Raw genomic sequence first — 19,141 nt, 5'->3', positions numbered from 1 at the left:
GGCTTGGCTCACAGCCAGTGTCTCCCCAAATGAATAAGTAAATTAAAAAAAAAAAATTAAGAACCTACTATGTCCAACATGTTCTAAAAAGTACCGACACGTGAAAGAACAAAAGCTATAAAACCACCAAGACGCGAACACTGCCGATGCGAGACTAAGGATTAAGAAGGAACTGTTAACCTCAACTTTAACCAACCACAGAGACCGCTGAAAACCTTCCAGAAGACGCTTTCCCCCTTTGACCACACAGCGTAGGATTTGGACAGGCTATTACTGAGCTTATTAAAGCAACTCTTAAAATACACTTCAACTGGGCCTCTCGCTCCCAAAGAAGAAAGCGGTTTCCTCGTTACCGTCTTTTCACGGGGGTCATGCACAGGGCTCTCCAGACATAGCACGACTGGCTGCTCTCCACCACCACGGCACTGACCACGTCATGTCTTCGAGGCACGTATCCCTCAGCAAGCTTCAGAGAGTCCAAGGTGAAAAAGATGCTGTCATCTATCACCCCGTTTCTACCGCAGAGGCTAGAAATGCAGACCTGCAAACACAGTCATTGAGGACGGTGTGAACATGGGCCACACCAGAGCCTGACTCTCCAAACCAGCCCGTCTCGGGTTGGCCTCCAGAACCAGAAACACACACCGGTGAGCTGTTTGGCAACACCTCACCTGGGCCCCGTTGCAGGCAAAGTGCAGCCTTGGGAGGGAGTGGGGGACCCTGGTCTTGGAGAAGCGAAGCCCTGAAGATTCCATCAATGTGTGAGGGCCCTCAGAGCCAAGGCTGAGGTTGTGCAGTCAGAGCGCGTCGGGTGGCCGGTGCTCACTCCCCGGGTCTCTGCCCCAGCCCAGCACACGCTGCCACCTGCACCTCTGAAAACTCGTCTCCAGCGCCAGAGCACGCCGGCCTCTACGGCTCCAGTCCTTCACCCACCGTCTCCCTCCCAGCAAGCAGAGCGTCGGCACCTTCTGCACGAACTACAGAAGTAGAATTTCATCGTGCAAGCATGCCAGGGGATCTCCAGGGATCTCCTTAAGGAAATCCGCATTCTCAGCAAGGAAACAGCTGGACTTCCCGACGCACCCAGGGGAAGCCTGGGCCGGAGGGCACAAGGTAAGGTCGGGCGAGGGCCGGCACCTACCCTTTCCACGCGCTTGTACCTCAGCGGCTTCACGGAGATGGCCTCGCTGTTCCACGTGCCCGGCCGGATCCAGTACTCCGCCTCCACCCAGTCTCCCTTGCAGGGCTCGAAACCTCCAAACAGGGAAACCATGGTGCTTACTTGGTAATGTTGGTCATACCAAAGTATACACGTCATTCTGAGGTTATGATACACAGAAACCATTTCTCTTCTACCCAAGAAACCCATTTCCAACCTTGGTTTTTCTTCTGGGTTTCCCCAATTAATTGGAGCTGTGGATGTTACAGACTTGCCTTTCTGCAGCCTTACCCTCTCCAGCCTATGAGGGCAAAGGCAGGGAGCCCAGAGAGGTTTGTGGCTTACATGGTCAAACACCTGGTTTGTGCAATTTCGGGATCCCAGGTGGTTTCCAACATTCCCCACGTTTTTCCTATGCGCTATTCCTAATTGCAACAAAATAGGCTCAATAGCACATCTCTTCCACCTCTAGCCTCTAGGGAGTGCGACTCAAAGTGGCCAGCAGTTTCTCTAACACGGGCCACTGCTCTGTCAGTTCTTCCCAGAAGCAGTGTGAGTGCCCCCCACCCCCACCCCCACAGGTGACAAAGGGCTATGCGCTCAGACCTGAGAGTAGGGGTGTCTATGCCAGCTCCGGTGGTGGGGGCAGGGAGCACTCAGTGGCCCTGCCAGATCCTGGGGGGCCGGGGGGGGGGGCAGGCAGCTGTGTTGCGGCCTGCAGGAGGCAAGGTGCCCTAGGCTGCCACTGGCTGGCGGGCGGGCACGCTGGGCAACTGCAGGCTCAAGGACATGCCGTGGCATAACCGTCCGTCAGTCCATGACACAGGAAGCACCATCTGAGAGGGTGTGTTATGGTGCATGGTGTGAAGCTACAACTGGTTACCACGTTTTTGTCATTTTGCAGTACTTTTGACAGCCATCGGCTCAAGGAATAGAAGGACAGGGACACCCGGGTGGCTCCAGCAGGGAAGTGTCTGACTCTGGCTTTCGGCTCAGGTCACGGTCTCAGGGTTGTGGGCTGGAGCGCCGCCGTGTAAGGCTCCATGCTCAGCGGGGAGTCTGCCCGGGGGTCTCCCTTTCCTTCTGCCCCTCCCCACTGTATACATACGTGCACTCTCTCTAAAACAGTAAAAATAAAAAACACACAAACAAAACCCAAATGTGCACAATTTAAAACTGAATTTGTTTCTCAAGAAAGCTGATGATAAACACCTGAGAGCCCAAACATCTCCTGACAGGGACCGATCAGCACGAGGGCCACAGTGGTACCACTGATGGCGTGGAACCAGAAGAGACACATGGGCTAGAGCCGTTGGCTTCCGGGCAAGGGGCGTTTTAAGAGGACAGGCCCAGAAGCACAATTTTACAGGTTAGGACATACTTGTATGTTGACTTAAAAACCATGACTTTGTCAAATATTTAACATAATTCCACTAATTTTTTATTCCAAATCTCTTCAGATACACATGAAAATGAAGCAATATGCTAGTTTTATAAACAGTTATCTCGAAGAGAAAAGAAACAGCAAAACAAATTCAAATAATAGTGTGATTTTTTTCCTCCATCAGAATCATGGAATCAGGGATGTCTAGGGGGCTCAGCTGGTTAAGCATCTGCCTTCAGCTCAGGTCATGATCTCGGGGTCCTGGGACTGAGCCCCGAGTTGGGCTCCCTGCTAGTGGGGAGCCTGTTTCTTCCTCTGCCTCTGCACCTCTCTCTCAAAGAAATAAAATATTTAAAAAAGAAAATAAATTGCAGTTATTGAAAATACAGCTTGTAAACAGAAAACAGCGACACTCCTTTCTACCAAAGCAGCAGAGGGAATGAAGCCACGAGGCCGCCGGAGCCTGCCTGGCACCTGCGGCGTAGAGCTGAAGTCGTATGATGGGAGTCCACACTATCCGGCCTGTGCTAAGTCTTCCGAGAAAGCCCTGATGTTTAACTGGGTAAACAGATGCTCTGTAATGGAATGACTGAAGTGGACAAGACGTACCAATTTACAGCATCTGTATCTGACTTGACACTCAAAAAAATCTTAGAGACAACTCATTTGATTAGTTTTAATTTATGAGAGCATTTGATCACCTTTGCACTCATAGAGGCAAACAAACAGGCCCTGTAAAAACATCTGCGCTGACATAGTTAACAAGTCTCAATAGAAAAATACCAGACTTGGAGCGCCTGGGTGGCTCAGTCGTAGAGCGTCTGCCTTTGGCTCGGGTTATGATCCCAGGGTCTGGGCATCGGGCCCGCATCAGGTTCCCTGCTCAGCGGGAGGCCTGCTTCTTCTTCTCCCACTCCCCCTGCTTGTGTTCCCTCTCACTGTCTCTCTCTCTGTCAAATAAATAATTAAAAAAAGAAAAAAAAAGAAAAATATCAAACTTAAGGATTTTGTAGAATTTGCTCTGAGCTTACTAATATTTTCTCAATTAAAAGTGTTATAGCCTATAGAGAGAGCCAGTCAAAGGCTTCAGTTTCAAGTTTCTTAACCATAAAATGCAGTTTGGAGATTCCAAACCACTGAATAAAAAAATGAAATTTGATACTAAAAAAATTTATGTTTCTAATTTTATTAATTTTTTTATTTTTAAATATTAAGATTTTATTTACTGGTTTGAGAGAGAGCGCGAGAATGTGTGCACATGGTGGGGGCGGGACTTGGGAGCAGAGGGAAAGGGAGAGAGAAGACCACAACCAGACTTCCGCTGAGCCGAGTGTGGAGCCCAGTTAAGGGGGGCTGGATCTCATGACCCTGAGATCATGAAAACTGGGCTGAAGTCAAGAGTCAGACGCTTAACCAACTGAGCCACCTATGCGCCCAGTGTATGTTTTTAATATTAGTGACATGGTGTTAGAAATGGTGAAAAATTACAATGTTATTATGTGTCAAGGATATAACGACTGAATAATATTAAGTGGTTTTAAAAGGCCCAAGTATTCTTTTTCTAAAAAAAGTTTCGCAGTTTCTGAATAACGCTACTTGAAAGGTCCGCCAGTGTAGTAAAATCCGTCTGCTCGTCAATATGCAAGTATCCAAAAAATGACTTAATTCCTTTTCACACCCCTTCCCACTTCTCAGTGTGTACCAGTGTGGACACTAAGTGACGGGATCACCCCGGCTATGACTCCGGCCATGGGAGAGGAGAGAGCCGCCGTCAGAACACGAGGTGGGGGTATGATCCTGACCTCTCTCCCCTGCCTTCTGCCAGTCGCTGGGGGCTCTCCTTAGGCTAATCCCAACCCAAAGCCAGAGGGCAAGGCTGGGCGGTCCCTACCGGGCAGACAGAACGGGAAGGATACAGAAGGGCACCAGAGGCTGCAGAGCTCCGGCCGCAGGAGAGGGTGTTCGGAGGGCTGGGCTCCAACCCGGGAAGGAGGGACCAGCTGCTGGGTTGGGGTTCTCAGAGAGAAAATCTCGGGTCCTCAGGGACACAGGCAGATGAAGAGCAGGGCCTGAAGAGGCGCACTGGTCACTAAGGCACACCCCCACGCACGGCACGGCACCCTGTCCTGTGTGCGGCACCGGTTCCTGGGCCTGGTGAAAGGGCTCAGAGGAAGGACCCGGGGCACGTGTTCTTTACTACACAAATGGGTCCATCAACCAGTTTAATTTGACAAGAAAAAAATAACCTGACTCGTGACCTGGGCGGGGAGCTCGGGTCACGCCGGTTACGTGGATACGCAGATGTCACAGGGCTACCCACTGCTTGCTCTGAGAAAAAAGAGGAAAGAAGTGGGTCTGTCGCGCAGTTGGGACTCTAAACCCTGCTCTTAGGTGACTTCTACCCAGAGTCATTCTGTTTCCCAGCCACATCCACAGACATTCGAGTTTCTCAAAACTGGGGGCCAGGATGGCAGTCACTGGCATCTAGTGGTCAGAGCTCAGAGATGCTGCTGAGCACATTCCACAATTCACAGGGCAGTCACCAAAATGGAACGGGCAGCCTCCAAGGTCACAGCGGAGCACAAGAAAGCCTGCTTGAGGCTGAATGCCCAATTCCATTTTAACAGCGTTGGGCCAAAGGGTTAAGGAGTAACTGGGTATTCATGTGTAAAACAGCTTGGGCTCTTCCCCCACGTTAAGAACTCTCAGGAACAGGAGGAGGGCCCCTGGCTGGCTCAGCGGGGACAGTATGCACACAGAAAAAGAATTCCCATGAGAGTTATCTGTAGGCTGAGGTCTGAAGAGTCATCCACAGAACTGGGCTGAGGTCCACCACTGCCTTTACAGTCTGAGACTGAGGGGACTCTGAGATCCTGACACCTTCCCTCCCACCATCACACCCTTCAGTACTCACAGGCTCACACCTGTCCCCAGTGACACCCCTTCCTGAGGCAGCCAGACTTGCTCGACTCCCACGCACGCTGCGCACAGCTGCAGACTCTCGAGGTCTTTGGAAGGGTCCGAACCCAACCTGAGCTTCACCTGGCCCCTCCTCACAGAGCCCTTGGTCCGCTCTGCACACAGGGACGCTGGGCCTTACGAGCCCCAGAGGAATCCTAAGCCGCCCACCTCCTGCCCTACCACTCACCAGTTCCTGCAGAGCAGAAAACCGCGTCCTGTCTTCTCCCTTCCATCAGAGCACATTCTACGAAACTGTGCCAGGCCCAGTGTAAGCCCTTCCAATATTTGCTGAACGAATGCCAGAAAGCACCGGTGTATCCGGACTCTCCCTTAAGTAAACGAAACGTCTAGCCCAATTCTTCCTCCTCCCACTTTCTGATCAGGGATGTGCACTGGAATCCCGCCACCTGTTTGTGCAAATAGTTTGACAGAAACCCACTGCACCTTTCTGCTCTGGTGCTGCCTACGGGCCTGTGTTCATGCTGCCATCGACCTCGAGGCAAGGAGCTGCAAGAGACCACGTGACCCACAAGCTTTACCATCTGGCCTTTTCCAGAAAAGGCCCATGACCTTTATTTTGGACGCCCATGATCTTTTTTCACATTGTGATTTCTCTTCCAAGGATGTTCTTTTGCTGTGGAGGTCAGGCCGTCAGCTGTTTGTCTCTGTGGGCCTGATTTTCTCAGCTCAAGAAGACTTCAGAAAATCTTAATAAAATGCCTCGACCCGTGCTTCAGGTACCAGTCCTCATGGTCAACTACTCCAGCACCTTCCAACAGTATCTGCGGCTTGAACTGTGTCCCCGTCTGGGAGTGGCCTCCTGTCACATAGTTACAGGGACCTAGCAATTCCCTCTGAAGCTGAGAAACTGTAGGATCGATTTTGCCAGAATTGAGAGTTTTCTGGCAGAACAGAGATTTAAAACCCCCAGCCATCTGTCAATTTCATTTTGGAAGCTTCCAGGGTTAGCAACCAAGGTCAGAATCCCAGCTTTTACACCTAAGAAAAGTAGAACAGCAAGTGGCCAGGGGGCTGAGCTCATCTACCTCCTGCACTGGGCTCCCGGGCAGCTGAGGTGGGAGAGAACTGTGGCTCTCCCTCTCTCAGCGTGTGGCTGGCAGGGTGAGCAGCTGGAATTCAGCTCGGAAACCACCCTGCCCATGCAGTTTTCCAATCTCGCCCAATTCCAAGGCATGTACTGGTCTGTTTCTCCTTGGGAGGAAGGTCTAAGGTCTTCCTCATCTCGCTCCCCTACTGGGTTACTCCCGACCCATCGCTGTAGACAGCAGTACACACTCAACTGTTGCTGAACTCACGAATGGCATTAACAAATTACATACTTACACGTAAAAACAAAATTTGATAGTTAAAAATAAATGCAATTAAAAACGGATATACACTGTGGGAAGGACAAAGCCATCCCCAAGTCCTATTTTAAAACATCCGAAGTACTGTAAAAACAGAAGGTGCCTTGTACATCTATGACGCCGTTGACTTAGATTAGTAATGATACTTACTTGAAAGGAACAATTACCCAGAAATTAGTGACTCCATTCAACAAACGGCACAAAACAAATCACAGCAACCTACACTACCTATGCCGCTGGGAGCCGGCTCCCGACGAAGGCATTGTCATCTGAAAACCGCTCCATAAACAAAGCACGCTCAAATTTGACACTTTCCTGTGTGTAACTATCTCAAAGCTAATTCATAAAATTAAAAAAAAAAAAAAAACAGAGAAAATTTCATCTCAAAAGTGAGCAGAAACCCATCTGACATACCTTCGCAAACACTCTCCAGAGAGAAGTATGTGGTCTGACTGATGTAGCCCGCACCCTCCATCAGCGAAGTCACACAGCCAATCAGCACGTGGGGGCCGGACGGCGACAGGCCCCCGCCCTGGCTCTTGCTGTCGCCTTCCCACTTATCAGAGACGGCCTCCACCTGTAAGACAACCTGCTGCTCAAACCGCAGGCTACAGGAAAGTATCTCTCATGAAGACAGGTATTCCAAACATGAGAGTGCATTAATAGGGTTACACAGTGCAATCAAGGCCAGTTTATCCAGAATACAAAGAAGTTTCACACGTGAAAAGTGATCAGTATAATACACCACACATTGGTAAAACAAAGGGAAAAAAATACACGAAATTCTCAGCTGACGCAGAGAAAACATTTGACAAAACAACCCCCTTTCATGAGAGAACGCTCCAACCAAGAATTGAAGGAGATTTCAACATGATTAAGCCCACATAAGAAAAACCCACGCCTAACCTCACATTCAATGACAGAAAAATTGAAAGGTTTTCCATTAGGATAAGGAACCAGGCAAGGAAACTTTGCTACATCTGTTCAAAAAAAGTATTCAGGCCCTAACCAGAGAAACTGGACAAGAAAAAGAAGTAAAAGGCACCTAAACTAGAACGAAAAAGTTAAAATATTTGTTTGTAGTGGTATGATTTTATATGTAGAAACTGCTAAATATTCCATAAAAATCTATTAATTTTTTAAATTTCAGCTAATAAATTCAGCAAACCTGTAGAATACAAGATCAATATAGAAAAATCCCTCTCCTATATGTGCACTCACAATGAACGAGCCCAAACCAGAAATCTGGAAAACAATTCCATTTACAATATCGTCAGAAAATAATAAAACACTTAGGAATAAAGTTAAGCAAAAAGATGAAATACATACACTAAAAGCTACAAAATGTGGCTGAGAGAAGTTAAAAAAAGACACAGACGGACAAAGCATTCATGGACTAGGAGACCTAATATGAAGGTACCAATACTATCCCATGGGATGTACAGATTCGATGTAACCCTCTCGAAATCCCAGGAACATTTTCAATGGTATTCTAAAGTTCACATGGACTCTCAAGGGACCCTGAACAGCAAAAACAACCTTGAAAAGGGAGAACAAAGTTCTGTGAAGCCTCAGCAATCAAGAGCGTGTAGCGCCATAAAGACAAACTCAAGACCGATGGTAAAGAGTGTGCGCCAGTGACCTTCACAAGGGCACAGAGACCACTCAAAGGAGAAAAGGTACCCCACTGTGCGGTCCTCTCGAATAATGGTGCTGATCGCAGGGTGGCTCAGTGGGGTAGAGCCTCTGCCTTCGGCTCAGGTCATGATCCCAGGTCCGGGGATGGAGCCCCCCGAGCCGGGCTCTCTCCTCAGCAGGGAGGCTCCTTCTGCCTCTCTCTCTCTCTCTGCCTGCCTCTCTGCCTACTTGTGATCTCTCTCTGTCAAATAACTAAATAAATCTTTAAAAAAAATCGTGCTGAGAAAATGACACCAACGCGCAAATGAACGAAGGCGAACCCTTACCCAACACCATATTAAAAAATTAACACGAGGTGGATCAGACTTAAATCTAAGAGCTAGAACTATTAAACTTTTAGAAGCAAGCAAAGGTGAAAATCTTCATGATCTTGGATTAATCAATGACTTTTTCATTGTCATAGCCAAAGCACAGTCAACTAAAAAAAAAAAAGGATAAATTCCACTTCACCAAAATTTGAAATGTCCTTGTATCGAAGAAAACGATCAACTGAAGCTGAGAAGATAACCCACAGCACAGCAGGAACGCTTGTAAATCACGTATCTGATAAAAGATCAACACACCCAGAATATATAAAGAATTTCTGTAAGTCAAGAAGAAAATAAACAAGACAATGAAAATATGGACAAAGAACTTAAATAGGCATTTCTCCAAATAAGGTTTATAAATGACCAAGCACATGAAAAGATGTTCAGCGTCACTGATTATTAAGGGAAGGTAAATCAAACCCACAGCAAAATACCACTCTGTATCCACTAGGACGGCTACTCTCAAAAAAAAAAGAAAAAAGAAAGTAACTTGTGTTGGCCAAGATGTAGAAAAACTGGAATCCCTGGGCATTGCTGGAAGGAACAGAAATGGTGCAGCTACTATGGAAAAGTTTGCTGGTTCCTCAAAGAGCTAAACACAGAATGACTATACGACTTCTTTAATTCCACTGCAAGGCATATACCCGACAGAAAACGGGGACTCAAAGACACTTGCTCAGAGCAGCATCATTCACGATACCCAAAAGGTAGAAACAACCTAAGTGTTCAACAGATGACGGTACTAAGTGTAATCTATACATACAGTGGACTATTCCTCAGCCATAAAAAGGAATAAAATTCTGATACAGGTTACATGGATAAACCTTGAAAATACTATGCCAAGTTCAGTAATGCAAATACGCAAGGACAAATATTGCATGATTCCATGTGTGTGAGATACCTAGAAGAGTCAAATTCATAGAGATAGAAAGTAAAACTGAATTATTGTTTTAGGAACGATGGTAAAATTGGGAAAATGATGATAATGGGTATGTACCTGTCACTGGGTTGTATACCAAAAATGGTTAAAATGGTAAATCTTATGTATATTTCACCATAGTAAAGCTGTGTAAAAAATAAGGAAATTCCACATCCTTCATGAAATCAGTACATACTACCTAATGTGGGCAAAGCAAGCGAAGGTATGAGCACACTGTTCAAGTGACTCAGGAATCTACTGAAAAGCTGAGAGCAGAACCCAAGGAGCGCTCCGAGCCTGAGGAAATAAAGGACAGCGGGAGTACACGCGATTTCTTTCTTTCTTTCTTTCGGTAGCAGCGTAGGCCAGAGCAACCTTCTAAAACTTTCTGCAACGACAGAGACATTTTGCGTTTGTGCAGCCTGATTTGGTAGCCACCAGCTGCACTTAGCACTGAAAATGTGGTTAGTGAAGCTGAGCAATCTTAAATTTTATTTACTTTTAATACGTTTAAATGTAAATAGCCAACACATGATTGATGCTATCATCTTGAAGGATGCAATTCTAAAATGTTACTTAAATGTACTATTTTTTAAAAAAGATTTTCTTTATTTATTTGACAGACAGAGATCACAAGCAGGCAGAGAGGCAGAGATAGAGGAGGCAGCAGGCTCCCCGCTGAGCAGAGAGCCCCATGCGGAACTCGATCCCAGGACCCTGAGATCATGACCTGAGCCGAAGGCAGAGGCTTTAACCCACTGAGCCACCCAGGCGCCCCTAAATGTACTATTTTTAAGATTTAAAAAGATAATATTAAGCATTAAACTGCCATTTGCTAACTAGAATAAAGTATACCTCAAACATTTTTTTTGAAAGATTTTATTTATTTACTTATGTGAAAGAGAAAGAGTAAGTGAGCAGGAGGGAGAGGGAGAGAGAATCTGAAGTAAGACTCGGTGCTGAACACAGAGCCCAACACGGGGCTTGATCCCATGACTCTGAGATCATGACCTGAGCCAAAAACCAAGAGTTGGACGCTCAATCGACGGAGCCCTCCAGGTGCCCCAAACCATTTTTTTTTTTTTTTGAGAGAGAGAGAATGCACGTGCGCATGGGGCTGGGTGGGAATGGGAGAGGGAGAAAGACAAGTTCAAGCAGGCTCCACGCCCAGCAAGGAGCCTGATGTGGTGCTGATCCCACAATCCCTGAGATCTGGACCTGAGCCAAAATCAAGAGTCCGATGCTTAACCTTACCCCAGGCCCTCCTCATCTAAATCATTTTTTAAAAAGAGAATTTATTTATTTATCTGACAGAGAGAGAGAGAGATCACAAGTAGGCAGAGGCAGACGGAGCCAGGGTGGGGGCGGGGGGAAGCACGCTCCCTGCTGAGCAGAGAGCCCGATGCGGGGCCGATCCCAGGACCCTGAGATCAGGATATAAGCCAAAGGCAGAAGTTTAACGGACTGAGCCACCCAGGCGCCCCTCAACCATTTTTAAAAAAAAGAATTTATTTATTTGACAGAAAGAGAGCACAAGTAAGCATGAAGAAAAGCAGGCTCTCTGCTGAGCAGGGAGCCCGATGTGGGGCTTGATCCCTGGATCCCAGAATCATGACCTGAGCAGAAGGCAGCCACTTAACCAAGTGAGCCACCCAGACGCCCCTCATCTCAACCATTTTTAAAAAGGAGTTCAACTCCCTAAATTTGCCAACTACCAAATTATATGACAAAACCCTACATATGAAGAAAAATACTAATTTAAAAATTTAGGGGGCACAGAGTGGTGCCGTAAGTTGAGTATCTGATTCTTGGTTTCAGCTCAGGTCTAATCTCTGGGTCACAGGGTTGAGCCCTCCACTGGGCTCCACACTGGGCATGGAGCCTACTTGAGATTCCTGCTCTCCCTCTGCACCTCCTGCTCATGCTCTTGTTCTCTCTCTAAAGTAAATAAAGAAATCTTAAAAAAAAAAAATACAAAGCAAAGTCATATTGATAATGGAATATAAACATTAAAGTTCTTGGAAATAAAAAATTTGTAGAATCTAAATAAAGGTATTGAGCTACCAAAAGAAGATAAAGGAGGCTTACGTAATCGGGGAAGTTGTCTCAGGAGATGCGAATGCGTGATCTACTGGTCGCTCGGCCTAAACGGTTCCACAAACTCAGTGCTGTCCAAAGAGATTCTGAGCTGAATAGGAGGGACAATAGAATGACCCCAGTGTTCACCCAGAATAATCAGAGAGCGGGAGAATGCTATCCACGTCGAGGAGGGAAACCCGCCTACCACCCAAGGATGAGACAGTGCCGCGAGGGCCGACACACAGGCATGAGGACCAACAGGGCCCCATACAGATGGGGTTCTGGTGTATGATAAAGGGACACTCTTGATCAGAAGGAAAAAAGTGGGATGACCGGTCAGCTCCTGAGAGAGAAATGTCTGGTTCCCTCTTTCAGCCTGTATAGCATATAAATTTCAGGCAGACTAAATATTTAAATGTCAATAGACAATTTTCAGAGAAAACTTGACTGCATATGTCTAAGAAGTGGAACAAGCCTCTCTAAGGATTCTTAGAGGCCAAAAGCCACAAGGAAAAAAGATAGACACATTTAACTACATAAAACAAAACTTGAAAAAATAGTCAAAACATAATCTCGGGAGAAGCAGCTACAATACTTTCATGTAACAATATTCCTTAAAAAGCTCTCATTTCCCAACAAGACAAGGATGTGCACTCGTCCCACTTTTATTTGCTGGAGTACTGCAAGTCCTAGCCACAGCAGTTAGAGGACATACAGAATAAGCAGCATCCAGATTGGTAAGAAAGAAGTTAGCATACGCAGATGACACGATACAATATACGTTTAGAAAACCCGAAAGGCTCCACCAAAAAACTGGAACTGATAAATGAACTTAGTAAAATCACAGAATACATATCGATATAGAAAAATCTGTCGCATTTGTATACACTAATAATGAAGCTGCAGAAGGTGAACTTGAGAAAGTCATCCCATTTACAATTGGATCAAAAACAATAAAATACTTAGGAATAAACTTAACCAAAAAGGTGAAAGACCTGCGCTCTGAAAACACTGAAACCCTGAGGAAAGACACTCAGGACGCTGCAGGAAATGGAAGCACATTCCACGCTCATGGGTTAGAGGAAAAATACTATTCAAACGTCTATACCACCCAAAGCAATCTACACGTTCCATGCAAGCCCTCTCAAAATGCCGACAGCAGTGTTCACAGAACTAGAACAAACAATCCTGAAACTCGTATGGAGCCACAAAGACCTCGAACGGACAAAGCAATCCTGAAAAGGAAAAACAAAACTGGAAGCATCACAACTCCAGACCTCGAGTTACAAAGCAACAGTAATTAAAACATTACGGTCCAGGCATAAAAACAGACACAAAAATCAAGGGAATAGGATAAAAAAAAAACCCCAGAAATAAACCCACAGTTACAGGGTCAGTAAATGTTCGACAAAGGGATGAATATCCAATGGGAGGGAAGCAGGCAGTCTCTTCAACAAATGGTATTGGGAAAACTGCACAGAGACATGTAAAAGCATGAAACTGGACTACACTCTTACACCACACACAAAAGAAAACTCAAAATGGATGAAAGACCTAAATATGAGGCCTGAAATAACAAAAATCTCAGAAGGGAGCACAGGCAGTAATTTCTCTGACATCAGTCATAACATCTTTCTAGATGTGGCTCCTGAGTCAAGTCCCACTCCTACTGGGACTTCATTAAAATAAAAAGCTTGTGCTCAGCAAAGGAAATAATCAACAAAACTAAAAAGCAACATACTAGGGGCGCCTGGGTGGCTCAGCGGGTTAAAGCCTCTGCCTTGGGCTCAGGTCATGATCTCAGGGTCCTGGGATCGAGCCCCGCTCTCTGCTCAGCGGGGAGCCTGCTTCCTCCTCTCTCTCTCTGCCTGCCTCTCTCCCTACTTGTGATCCCTCTCTGTCAAATAAATAAATAAAATCTTAAAAAATAAATAAAAAGCAACATATTCAATGGAAAAAGTTATTTGTAAATGACATCTCTGATAAATAGTATCCAAAATATATAAAAATTTCCTTTAACACCCCAAACCAAATAATCCAATTAAAAATGGGCAGAAGACATGAACAGAGATTTCTCCCAAGAAGACATCCAGACGACCAAGAGACACATGAAAAGATGTTGGACTTCTCATCAGGGAAACACGAATCAAAACCACGATGAGACTCAATGTCAGGCTGGTCAGAATGGTCACAAGTAACAAGTCAGGAAACAACAGGTGCTGGCTAGGATGTAGAGAAAGGGGAGCTTCCTGCACTGGTGGGAATGCAAGCTGCTGTAGCCCCTCTGGAGAACAGTATGGAGGTTCCTCAAAAGTTAAAAAGAGGGCACCTGCCTGGCTCAGTCATTGGGCTGCTGTCTTTGGCTCAGGTCATGATCCCAGGTCCTGGGATAAAGTCCCCCATGGGGCTCCCTGCTCAGCTGGGAGCCTGCTTCTCTCTCCCTCTCCCTCCTGCTTCCCCTACTTGTGCTCTCTCTCTCAAATAAACAAAACCAGAAAGAAAGAAAGGGAAAGAAACAAAGAAACAAACAAACAAACTGGACCCTTATCTTTAAAAAAAAAAAAGCTGGGGCACCTGGGGGGCTTAGTCAGTTAAATGTCTGCCTTCGGCTCAGGTCATGATCCCAGGGTTCTGGGATCAAGCCCCGCATCGGGCTCCCTGCTCCGAGGGAAGCCTGCTTCTCTCTCTCCCACTTCCCGTGCTTGTGTTTCCTCTCTCACTGTGTCTCTGTCAAATAAATACGTAAATAATTGAAAGTAGAGCTACCCTATGATCAGGTCATCGCACCACAACGTATTTGCCCCCGAAATACAAAACCATGAATTTCCAGGGTACGCGTATCTCCTACCTTTACAGCAGCATTATTTACAACAGCTGAATTATGGAAGGAGCCCACGTGTCCACCAAGAGATGAGTGAATAAAGAAGAGGTAGTATATAGCCATACACAAAATGCAATACTACTCAGTCATCAAAAGATGAATCTTGCCATTTGCAACGACACGGATAGAAGCAGAGGATATTCTGCTGCACGAAGTAGAGAAAAACAAATACCATATGATTCCACGCATACGTGGAATTTAAGAAACAAAACCAATGAGCAAAGAGGGAAAAGAAGGCAAAATAAACCGAGAAACAGATTTGTAATTATACAAAATGACAGTCACCAGAAGAGAGATGTGGGGGGATGGGTGAAATAGGTGATGGTGATTAAGAGTTTAAAAAAACTTTTTTTTTTTTTTTTTTTGGAAATTTTATTTATTTGTTTGACAGACAGAGATCACAAGTAGGCAGAGGCAGGCAGAGAGAGAGAGAGAGGAGGAAGCAGGCTCCCCGCTGAGCAGAGAGCCCGATGCGGGACTTGACCCCAGGACTCTGGGATCATGACCTGAGTCGAAGGCAGAGGCTGAACCCACTGAGCCACCCAGGCGCCCCTATGAACCGTTTTTTGAAGTGGAAATGACATTTCACAGAGAAATTCTGAACCCCAGTAGTTTTCCTCCCAAAGACCAAAGAGTCAAGAATGGGGAGAGGGAGAATGAAGCCTGGGCAGGGTGACACGGTGAGATCATATTGAAAAAGCAGCTATGCAAAGAAAAATTTTCCCTAAAGAACAAGTTCTTTATTATATTTTTAACAGCTTATGACAGACTGTGGTGACAGCTGCATAACTCTGTGAATATATTAAAACACTGAACTGTATACCTCAAGTGGGTACGTAGATTATATCTCAATAAAACGTTTTCTGAAGGTTTTACTTATTTATTTGACATATACAGACAGTCGGCAGGGAGAGGCAGAGGCAGAGCGAGAAGCAGACTTCTGGCTGAGCCTGAAGCCCCGGAGCAGGACTAGACCCGAGGACCCTGGGATCCTGCCCTGAGGACCTGAGCCCAAGGCAGATGCTTGACTGACCCAGCCACCCTGGCGTCCTGTCTCAATAAAACTCTTTTTCCCCCCCAAAGATTTACTTATTTATTTGGCAGACAGAGATCACAAGCAGGCAGAGAGGCAGGCAGAGAGAGAGAGAGGAGGAAGCAGGCTCCCCGCTGAGCAGAGAGCCCGATGCGGGGCCCGATCCCAGGACCTGGGGATCAAGGTGGGAGCCGAAGGCAGCGGCTTCACCCACTGCGCCCCCCAGGCGTCCCGGTAATACTGTTTTTAAGTAAAAATAACTGATGATAGAGTCCACTAATCATGTCTGCCCACCGGATTACAAGGGCCCGCTCTTTCTGCCCCGTGGACTTTGTGGGGCCTGCTGGAACAGGGCTCCTAAATCAAATACGTCTGGAAGGCTATGGTCCAAGGCCATTCTTAGTGGCTAAGAGTGGGGCCCCTGGAAGCAGGGGTGGACACAGCTGTTTCAACTCGCAAGCGTGTGCAGGCGAGACGCGCGCTTCCGCGCACGAAGCCAAGAACAAGACAGGGAGTCCCGGTGGCACACGGAAGCAGACCGGGGTGCCTGGGGACGTCGCCGGTGCTCCTGGAACCGCGGCGCGGCTGGTGCCGCCTTCTGAAGCGACCGTCGCGCGGACGTCGCTGGCCGCAGAGTCCGTGGGATGCTGTGGCCTCGAGGATTTAGACTTCCCGAAAAGCAACCAGCTAAGGGTGCAGGTTTGCCCGAAGAAAAAGAGGCTCCAACGGTTCTCCATCTCCGCGGATTTGCAAGCGCTGAGCCTCCTCCGCCACGACACGAACCGCAGACCCGCGTTTCCTGCTCCGCGACCTCCTTCTGCGGAGCTGGCGTCGCGCGCCCAAACTGCCCCGGAGGTCTCGGGGCAGAAACCGAGGGCGCCTTGCGCACGCCCCGAGGCTCCCCGAAGGCCGAGCCGCGCCGACGCGAGCGCCGCGAGCCGCGCAGCCTTACCCGGACGGCTCGGAGTCCGCGGGACACCCGGTCCTCTTGCACGACCGCGATGACCTCCTGGCCCACGTCGAGCAGCGCCTTGCTGGCCACCGCGTCGCCGGAGAAGTAGACCAGGTCGTCGATCATGCCGTAGTCGCTGCAGTACCTCGTCACCACTCCCCGCACGCTCCGCAGCTTCGGGTCACCTGAGACGCGCACACGGCGCTGCACGACCCGGGGGAGCAGAGGAAGGCGGGGTCCGGGAGCGCGCGGCCGGGGCCCCGGGGCGGGCTTTGTCCTCCGAGACCTACCGGTGCCCGGGGCAGGGGGCCGCAGCCCAGCTCTCCGGGCCCGCTCCCGGGGGTCACGCGGAGACCGGCTCCACGCACGCGGCGGTCTGGGGGTGCGTGACCGAAGCGGGTCCAGCGCAGAGCCGGCCCCTTACCGCGTGCTGCCGGGGTCGGGGCCGCGCGGGGTCGGGGTCGGCGCACGGACGGCTCCCGCGGCGGCTCCCCGCTCCCTCCGGACTCGCGCCGCTCTCCAGAGCTCGGCGAGACCCCCTGACCGCCGGCGCCCACGGGGAGCACGGGCCGCTCGGATCCCCGCCGCTCGGATCCCCGCCGCCCCGGGCCCGCGCACACGCCAGCCGCCCCGCACGAGGCCGCCCTCCGCGCCCCGCGAGGCACCTTCCGCGAGCTCGGCGCCCGGCGTCGCCGCGCCCTCGGCCGGGCCGTCCGCCCTCCTCCAGAAGAACGCCACCAGCTTGGTCGCGAGTCGCAGCATGGCCGGCCGCCGCCTCACACGCCGCGCCGCCGCCGCCGGAGGAGCGTCCGCACGCGGCCACGCGCTTCCCGCCGCCCTCGGCCAATGGGGCCGGCGCGCCCGCGCCTGCGCACCCCGCTTCGCAGCTCGGCCAATCAGCTCGCCGCAGGCGCCGTGGCCGTTAGCCGCTGGGGGTTGGCCGTTGGCGGCCGTGGGCGCGCGCCGGGCGAGGCGAGCCGCCGGAGGGCGAGACGTCGTGCTCGGCGCCGGGTGTCGCGCTGTGGGCGGGGCCTCGGGCGCGCGCGGCCCGTGGGGGCGCCGGCCGGAGCGCGGCGCGGAGGTTCGGCCCCGGCGGCGCGCGCGGCTCGGGTCGAGTCCGCCGGAGCGTCTGCGCGCGGAGCGAGGCGCCCAGCGGGCCTTGGCGTGTCCCTGTTCCTCTCGCGCTGCCTGCGGGGCCCGGGGTGCGGACCGTCGGGCGCTGACCCCCGCGGCCGAGCTGGGGGTCGCCGCCTCCCGCGCTAACCCTGGACCCGCTGCGCTGCCTCTCCCCCGGCTGCCGAGCGCGCGCTCCGACGTCTCGGGTCGGCTCGGAGCCGCTCGGAGAATGCGGTGTGGACGAGTCCACCCATCCACGTCCGTGTCGGGAGCTGCTCCCGGCGACCCGCGGCTCCCTGCTCTGTCTGCCCGGCCCGGCGTCGGTGTGACCCGGGCTGTCCTCCGTCGGCCGGCCCCGGGCCCGGGTGCTGTGACTCGTGCTGTCCTCAGTCGGTCAGACCCTGGCGGTCGTTGTGACTTGCGAGCCGCCCTTCCAGTAGATTATCCTGGGGGCCCCGGGGTCATCGTGGACAGGATGCTGCGGTCTCCTGGGGTGGTTTGACCTGCGTGTTGTCCTTTCAGTAGGTCCAAGGGCAGCCTGACCCTTGCGCGTCCCTCTGAGCCGGGTCCTTATGATTCCCCTTGGAGAGCTGTGAAGGTCGTCCTTCCCCAACATCTCAGAAGGCTGCTGCAGACTGCATCTAAGACTGGAGTGGGGTGTCCCTGGGTTTTCCTGGGTTGGGGGGCAAACGTGCCCAAGGCCGACGCTGTGGGCCCTGGTCGTGCATTGCTGCCAGGGTGCCAAGGAGAGGCTTAGACTGCAAGGTGGCCTGCCGCAGGAGGGTCCACTCCATAGGACCATCCCCCATATCCATCAGCCCTGTGTTCTGGCCTCTTCGACTCGACTCTTGAGCTGGTCTATGTGGACACCCAATAGACCTACCAGCCTCGGCCTCCAAAACAGTCATGTCCATGTCGGTGGAGACATGTTGCCCCTGCACTGCTCCTGGGGAAGCCTTCCGGGCACGGGAGCTCCTGAGCCTCTCACCCCACATCATCCGTAGGGCACACCGTCTGGGTGCGTCCACGTCCATCCAGAACCTCTCACCGCTCACCACCCCTGCTGCCCGCAATCCCAGCTGGCAGCTGCCCCCGCCGGCTGCCCCACAGCCTGCTCCAGATGCTCCTGTGCCCGAAATCTTCCAAAAGTCCGCCTCCAAGTCAGACTCACAGCGGCCTCATCCCTCATGTGACGGCTAGGCCCATCGTCCTCCAGCCTGGCCACCTCAAGACCCTTGCACACGTGGCACCTCTGTTCTGGCTCTTGGTGAGACTCCGCTCTTG

At 50.2% G+C, this 19,141-nt stretch overlaps 1 protein-coding gene and 1 long non-coding RNA gene across 2 annotated transcripts in view; one reads left to right on the top strand and one right to left on the bottom strand.

The window, feature by feature from the left end:
- The window catches only part of MOV10L1 (Mov10 like RISC complex RNA helicase 1), a 61,054-nt gene extending 43,494 nt beyond the window's left edge, over positions 1-17,560 (bottom strand). Inside the window, exons 1-5 of the mRNA XM_059187339.1 lie at positions 17,407-17,560; positions 16,742-16,926; positions 7,286-7,448; positions 1,142-1,254; positions 354-541 (exon numbers count right to left, since the gene is read on the bottom strand). Coding sequence (XP_059043322.1) covers positions 354-541; positions 1,142-1,254; positions 7,286-7,448; positions 16,742-16,926; positions 17,407-17,503 — 746 coding nt within the window. The 5' untranslated portion in view covers positions 17,504-17,560. The remainder of the gene's footprint in view (positions 1-353; positions 542-1,141; positions 1,255-7,285; positions 7,449-16,741; positions 16,927-17,406) is intronic.
- On the top strand, positions 2,443-15,815 carry LOC131839647 (uncharacterized). The gene is made up of 3 exons (XR_009357036.1): positions 2,443-2,528; positions 4,239-4,326; positions 15,654-15,815. It is a non-coding gene; the product is annotated as an uncharacterized LOC131839647 (long non-coding RNA).
- Positions 17,561-19,141: the final 1,581 nt, after the last annotated feature.

This window comes from Mustela lutreola, chromosome 8 (assembly GCF_030435805.1).
Source record: "Mustela lutreola isolate mMusLut2 chromosome 8, mMusLut2.pri, whole genome shotgun sequence".
Taxonomy (NCBI): domain Eukaryota; kingdom Metazoa; phylum Chordata; class Mammalia; order Carnivora; family Mustelidae; genus Mustela; species Mustela lutreola.
Note: the sequence above shows the minus strand (reverse complement) of the source record. Positions and strands in the feature narration are given on the sequence as shown.